Source organism: Montipora capricornis, chromosome 9 (assembly GCF_036669925.1).
Source record: "Montipora capricornis isolate CH-2021 chromosome 9, ASM3666992v2, whole genome shotgun sequence".
NCBI classification, from domain to species: domain Eukaryota; kingdom Metazoa; phylum Cnidaria; class Anthozoa; order Scleractinia; family Acroporidae; genus Montipora; species Montipora capricornis.
Window position 1 is genome coordinate 40,915,426 of NC_090891.1, and position 7,500 is coordinate 40,922,925.

Genomic DNA, 7,500 nt, shown 5'->3' on the forward strand with positions numbered 1-7,500 from the left:
TACAAAAACAAATTTAAGTAACAACTTCTATTATTTTTTGGGATTATGCTACGAGGCACCAAATATACCTGGTTGAAAGAGATTATTTAATTGCTTGAATACTTCGTTTTTATTGCAGCTACATCCCTGGCTAGAGCTCTAAAAATACTTGCTTCAGTTTATTTTAAGCCAATTAAGAGTTTACAGAGGCAAACTAAATAACATGGAGTGACAGGTACAGTCCTCCTAAATTTATGGCAAAAATGTCTGCTTCAGGGACTCTCGTGCTACACGAATCATGTCACGCTGGACGCTCATCACATAGCACGGATTTTGTTGCTCCTGAAACGCGACTGGTAACTTACATTTGAGTGGTACTGTATAAGGGTATATCTACGACAAAATTGAATTGCTAAAAAAAGCACAGGTAATACCGGGTACTATAAGGCATCACGCAGAAGGGCATAATACAAAAAGGCTTCACACTCAAAGCCTTCACACAACAAGGCATTACACTCAGAGGCACAACGCTCAAAGCCATCACGAAAAAAGGAAGCAGGATGGAATTTTACTACATTAAACATTAAGTGATCAATACTTACCTTTCTGTTTAAGTAACAGTCATCTCCATCATCCCAAAGATCCTGAAATAAAGTTGAACAAAATTATTCCTTTTACAGTGAAACTTCAATTTAACAAAGTACCAATTAGTTAGTTACGTCGAGATTTCGTTACGTTCATGACCAATTTTTAGAACAGCAACAGGAATGTTCGTTATATTGAGGTGTATTTTTTTCTTTTTTTGTAAGATTGTTGACACTACATTGCTCTGTACTGTACCCAGCTTTGAACTGTGATTTGTTAAGATCTGTGGCTACAATTTTCAGTGCAAAAAGCTACAATACGCGTTACCTGGACAGTAATGATAGTTAAGGCTTTCTCAGGATACGAGGTCCAGTCTGCTTATACAAAAGAACTTAAACAATCGAAAACTACTTTAGATGCTGGATAAAAAAAGATGTGTAGATTTCTCAATAGTGAAAGCGTATAATGTCACGATTTTCATCATTGCTGATCTGTTTTGTAATCATCATTTGTTGTGTTTTGATATTTAATCGTTACATTAACGTAGATTTTACACTTGGGCCTCCACAATAATTGTTTGCTTTTTTGGAGGTTTGTTTTATCAAGGCTCTGTTTCATACATTTTACTGTAACTTTGGCCGGACTGATGAATGTCGTTCATTGTTTCAAGGACTTTGTTATAAACGTATCTATATAACTATATAGAGGTCCGTTAATCGTGGTTCCACTGTACACAGAAAAACGCATTTTCTTACAAAAATCTGAAACAAATTTTGGAACCTTCCCATTCAAATCCATGTATTCTGTCCTTTAAAAAAAATAAATGAGCAATAGGTCGTGTTTGCCAATGTCTGCAAGATTTTGGGGAGGGCATTAGGTTTGTTTTTTCTTGCAAACATTAACCATTTAAATCCTAAGAGCAGGAATTCTTGAGTTTACTGTCTTATGCCAGACTTCATCAGTGGGGGAAGTTTTAGAGGTTAGAGCACTTTTCAACTGAGTGACGAAAGTATAGTAATTAGCAAATTGCTTTGGTTTTGCATTACTTCACTAAGTGACTGGTTCAAAGTTCTTGTGCCACTTTTTCAACCAATCAGAAGCGAGACCAGAACCAATCATGGCTCGCGTGTACAAATTTTCCCACGCTTTGTTTCCGCTACTTGTATTTGTAATTATGGAGAAAATTAGATCCTTTCTTTCGCCCTAAAGTACCGAGGATTTAAGAAAGTGTAGAAGATCATCAAAATGCTCATTGGTGAAGAGGACAACTAAGAGGACAACATAGCAAGCAAGATCAAAAAGCTATTTCAGTGAAGAAAGACGATGTTTTTCAGAGTGAATGGCGATTAAAATACACATGGCTTGCCTATGATGCAGACAAAAAGATCATGACCTGTAAGATCTGTCTCGAGGCAAACAAATCAAATGCATTTACAATATAGTCTAAGGGCCACCATTGCAAGAGTTCCAATTTGAATGTGCCTTGATGAAATGGACAGAGAAATCACAAAGGATGTTTTCCACCCTAGTCATGGAGCGCAAGTAACTTTGTCCCACTTGAGCTCCTGCAGGGTCCCTATTTTTCGGGAAAGGGGGCCTTGAGACTTCCCTAAGACAAAATCCTCTTGAAAACACTGGGCTGAGCAGAAAAAGGGCAAAATACAAGGCAATGGTGGATGAAAGAAACCAGCCTGTAAAACATCAGGAAACATCAGGAAAGTTTGGCATAAAAAGAAATATCTCATTCAATTCTCCATTACCTGTTCATAATAGTAAAGCCCATCATTGATGGCTTTGGAAAGTTCCTGTGTCATTTTAACTCTGGTAACATAACTCCCTGTCCTGTCGTGTTTCTTGATTGAAGGAGGAGTCTGGGTGACTATCATTATTTTGTGTATATCCTGATCATCAATTTCATCATCTGAATCATCATCCCTACAAATTCAGACACAGGTCAACATGTTTGATAATGGTAACTGAACTTGGTCTGAAATCACAAGTATGATTGCATGGCACAAAGTTCAATTGCCACTTTATTACATCCACTTAGAAATCACACAATAATAATTTATTATTTAATTGCTCAAATACAGGGCCCAGTTGTCTGAAAGCCGATTAACTTAATCCAGGATTAGAGTAAACTTTTGTTTCTTCTTTTCAACTTTTTGGTGAAATTTTCTTTTGCTTATTTTTGTTTTTAAAGATTGAATCCCTCTAATGAAACGTTTGGCCGAATATCAGCATTGAACAGCATTTGGGAGTCCAAACTCCTTGATTGACTTTTAATCTGGGATTAGCGTTAATCGGCTTTTGAACAACCAGCCCAGGATTTACATGTAGTAAGTGCCACTATTTTTGTTGAAACAAAAGTTACAAAATTTCTCACACAATGGCTTTCTTTGTCTTCCATTTTCCTGCAATTTGATTGGTTACCTTAAACAAGCCTTGAAATCTGATTGGTTGTTTAAATTGTTTTAGTGTTCCTCTCTCACTGGATGGGGAAATTGTGCAATTTAGAGAAAAATAGTGCGATTTGTCCTTAATATTTACAACCATGGCAAGTTACAAAAATTGCCAGTACCATAAAGACATTTTAAAACTAACCAGTCTAAAGAACAAATTGTTGCTTGTTTTCCTTGATTTTCTAATTCTTCATCAAACTTGAAGTCCAGTTCTTCTTGGTCATTTGAGAAACCTGTAGTCTAATAAATACAAAGAGACAGCGAGAAATGAGTCTACAATGAAACACCCCACGGTCTTTCTTCTGTACCTTACAAATTGCAATAAATAATAAGATGGTCCAGCTTGATCCTTTCAGATCATGCCTCTCAAAGCTTGCCTGGAACTCTGGGTTGTCATTGAACAATACTACAAATACACCCCTGTACTGTATCAGCATCATTAAAGAAGCTTTGTGCCAGGTTAAGCATAAGCCTTGAGACAAACAAAGTTTTCTGCATCAACTACTCCTCTAACCTTGGCTTCTGCTCTTGACGGTTTCCTTCTTTTTACTTCTGTCCATTCCTCAGAATCTGACTTTTTTGTATCTGCAACATGAAAAACAAAATATGAAAATTAGTAAGACAGAAGTTACAATGAAATAATTTAAGGGCTCTGGGCCAAAACGTTCTTAGTGACTTTTGCCCCATTTTGTCCTAAAACCGCAGCCAATTTCCACAGAAACATTGCACTAAATTACAGAGTGAATTTCCCCATGGTGAATGCCAAGAGTTAGGGCAATGGGATGAAAAGCCAAGTTCCTGTATTTTTATATTTTGTACCTCTTGTACCCCACCCCTGTCTTTTCTTTTCCTTCAGTATTTCCCCCCACCACTCGGAAAATTCCGTAACCAGCTAAAAAAGCACTTAGGGTCAACCACAACTGACCATGCATTATCACAATCTAACCATGCTACAATGAAAATACATAATATACAGATTTCGGCAAGCTCCCGTGTCATTTAATCTTACAATAAGTTAACCTGGCCTGAGCCAGCAATCCAATCAAATTCCAATACCTGGTCAGTGGTCAACTTAAAAAAAAAACAGTTGACCTTGATGAGCTTTACACTTGAGCCCACAATATGGTCATGTGATACTGGTCAGCAGGTACCTTGTTTTGACAGGTGTCAACTGATCGTAACTATCAAAGTTCCTGTCGTACGGTCCCAAACCAAATTTTCTCACACAGATGGGTTACCATATTTTCTTACTAATGGTGCTCCACACACGCAAGCTCCCCCAAAAACTGGTATTGAATGTAACAAAGAATCCCAATAGCCCATTGAATAGCTGAGGGTGATTAATTCATTGTAATATTAATTTTGCAAACACAAAACTTTTACCAATAAAGGTCATTAAATTTGTGGCACTGATGTTGTAGGAGACTTGAGATCTTTGCGGCATGTCAGTTCTTGGCTGGGTTACCAGGGATTTACACGCAGATATTGAAGCAGTCTCCATCCAGTAGCTGGCTTTGTAATTGGACCTCAGGCAAAAGGGTGCCTCTGGCAACACCTATAGTGCTTAGAAACTGTAAGATAACACTCCATATCTGTTGTCTCCTCACCTTTATTGCTCTCCTCTTTGCTAGACGAGTTATTCATGACTGATTCCCTTTGTGCCAATTTAATTAACTCAGAGGGATTATCCAGACTGGTGGGTCTCTTGGCCACCTTTGATTGTTCCACTTCTGGCATGAAGATTAATTAAAAAGGAATTGCAATAAGTATTGAAATTGTTAAAACCACAGGCTCAAAAAGCTCACTTCTCCGTACCAATAACATCTTGCTTTGCTGTAAGAATTGGTTCTTGTGCCATGTTGTTTTCAACTAGGGAATGAACACAGAACAAGGTTAAAGGGAATATTAATACTTGTGGGAGTTTACATTCTCACCATAATAATAATTATTTTATCTTGGAAAAGATATTGCAATCCCTCAACAAGATGACTTGATGCTTGGTGTGAATTAAATTAAGACATTCATTTACCGTTTGCATAACACTTTACTGCAAAGAGAGTTTTAAGACAAACCAGTAAAGGGTTGGTCCACTGGTATCAGCCACAAAACAGGGTTGTCTTTTCGTCGAATTTTTAATTATAATTATTATTATTATCTTTTGGAAAAGATATTGCAATCACTTAACAAGATGACTTAATGCTTGGTTTCAATTAAATTAACCCTTTGACGCCCAAAACCGGCCTAAACCGACCAGACTTAGGGTGCGTTCGATTGACAATATTCCGGAATAGGAATACATGGAATATAAATTAGAAATCCTTCCTCTTTACAGAGATTCACATTACAATTTTCAAATATCTGCTAAAATGCTATTTTAAACATACTTTTGTTATCCTTGCTGCCTCGAAACGTGCCAAACATACCGTTTTAATCATCACTCCACGTATTCTAATTCCGGAATGAGGTCAATTGAACTGAACGCGCTCTTAGTATTTCACTCTGTCTAACGCCAGACGATTTTACTCATCAATGGGGAACCCCTGGGAGTCAATGGGTTAAGACATTCATTTACCGTTTGCATAAAACTTTAGTGCAAAGAGAGTTTAAGACAAACCAGTTAAGGGTTGGTCCGCTGGTATCACCCACAAAACAGGGTTATCCTTTCGTCGAATTTTGCCTTCTGTCAAGTTAAGTTCCACAACTTCACTTCCTTGCAGTGCCTGCAAAATGCAACAAACAACTTTCATCAATCTACAAGTATGCTTTAAACGGTCAGGGGTGACATGCCAAAAATAAAGTGCTATGTTTTTCATACTTAATCAGGGTTTGACGGTGGCTTCTTTGTTAGCAGTCTTGTTTGCAGTAAACGTAATGCAGTCACTACGTTTCTGTTTGGTGATGAGTTACCAAGGATATTGGTGAAGTGACCTTGGCTAGGTTTGATACAACTGGGCCTTACAAGATGAACGTAGCACAAGACGAGGTAAAGGTCCTGGGGGTAGTGACTTTTTTTGCGTTTTTAGTAGACTTTTCACTCTCCCAGCACATTTCATGTCGACAAAGTGATTTTCATTGCCTGGAGAATTTTAAAAAAGTGTGCCCAACACTCAGGTGTAACCAAAAAATGCTAATTATAAGTGAAGCAGCAGTTTGCTGCAGAAACAGGTCCCAGAGGAGTCACGCCATCAGGGATTACGACACCTTTAGAGTTGATTAACTGTTATTAAAGTTTTGTTTCTGCAATAACTTATGTACATTTCAAGATTTTTTTTCTTTTTTCTTAACTTGACTAAAAAAAATGTGCAAAAGCAGCATTGGAAGATTTGAAAGAACAGTAACATGACTTTCACCCAGGTGTTGAAAGTCTGTCACCGACAACAGTCCTTCTCAGGGCTACATGTACACTGGCCAATGGATCGTATTCCACTGAAGTTTAATAATAATGTAAGCCCTGGAGATAAGACCGTTTTCAATTTGAAAAATGACCCTTAACTTTTCAAAGAACCCACTAACTCAACAACCAGAGCCAGTTTTCCGTTCTGAGCTGTTATGAATAAAGTTTGTGCAGCACAATTGCACAAATTTTGCCTAGGAATGGAAACATTCCCCACAGAGAATATTCTCAGATGTAACACATAGACAGCTATTGAACTGGCCACATAGAATCAAAGGCGTACAAACCTCTACAATAAGGTTAATATCCTGTGTAAGGGCTTGAACTCTGTAGAAGCTTGCAATAAGTCCTAATGGGATGTAGCCTTCACTGTCCATCTACAAAAAGTAACGAGAATAAAATTAAAATAATGATAGAGGCAATGATTCCTACAAAGCAAGCTTTAACTTAAAAACATACATACATGTATAGTACAGTCTTGAGCTGTACCAAAACAAGTCATAAATTTCTGTTACCTGTCGTCTCAAGAAGATGTCTTTCTGAAGGTTTTGATCACAAAAGTAGTACTCTCTAAATTCAAAATCAAAACAAGACAATTATAAGTTGATATTTTTAAAAATGGAGTAGTGGTAGTCAAGAGATGACATAATTAATTAAAGCTAGTTTTTGTCATTGACTCGTGATATTTTGTTGTTGGTTGAGACGTTTCAGCTAAGTCTTAAGCAGCCTGCTTGCAGAGGGTAATACAAGAGTGTTTTCACGTGTGAGATTGATTCCCTGGTTCAGACATTGGTCATTCAATTTCTGGACGCTTACTGGTATCTCCACACTGTATGATTACATGATGAAAAATATAAAATCCAGATTTATGATAATAATACATTTTCTCTGTACAAAACCAAAAGACAACTTACATTTGGTTTTTTACATATTCCTTCAACGGTGCTTCGTCGTATGGCACTGCTGTCATATAGTTTCCAGAACTGTAGTAAAAGTTAGGGTTGTACGGTTGATTGGAACCATAGGCTGGCTGGGCAAAGTAAGTTGTGCCATTGTACATCTGATAACCAAACTGCTGTG

The 7,500-nt window shown here is 37.4% G+C and overlaps 1 protein-coding gene across 2 annotated transcripts in view; it reads right to left on the reverse strand.

The window, feature by feature from the left end:
• Window positions 1-7,500, reverse strand: part of LOC138014926 (la-related protein 1B-like) — a 30,432-nt gene that overhangs the window by 13,334 nt on the left and 9,598 nt on the right. For both annotated transcript variants that reach the window (XM_068861817.1, XM_068861816.1), the window contains exons 6-15: window positions 7,335-7,500; window positions 6,936-6,990; window positions 6,708-6,797; window positions 5,641-5,746; window positions 4,842-4,895; window positions 4,634-4,756; window positions 3,541-3,611; window positions 3,169-3,266; window positions 2,325-2,499; window positions 582-623 (exon numbers count right to left, since the gene is read on the reverse strand). The exon at window positions 7,335-7,500 is cut by the window's right edge. In XM_068861817.1, coding sequence (XP_068717918.1) covers window positions 582-623; window positions 2,325-2,499; window positions 3,169-3,266; window positions 3,541-3,611; window positions 4,634-4,756; window positions 4,842-4,895; window positions 5,641-5,746; window positions 6,708-6,797; window positions 6,936-6,990; window positions 7,335-7,500 — 980 coding nt within the window. The remainder of the gene's footprint in view (window positions 1-581; window positions 624-2,324; window positions 2,500-3,168; window positions 3,267-3,540; window positions 3,612-4,633; window positions 4,757-4,841; window positions 4,896-5,640; window positions 5,747-6,707; window positions 6,798-6,935; window positions 6,991-7,334) is intronic.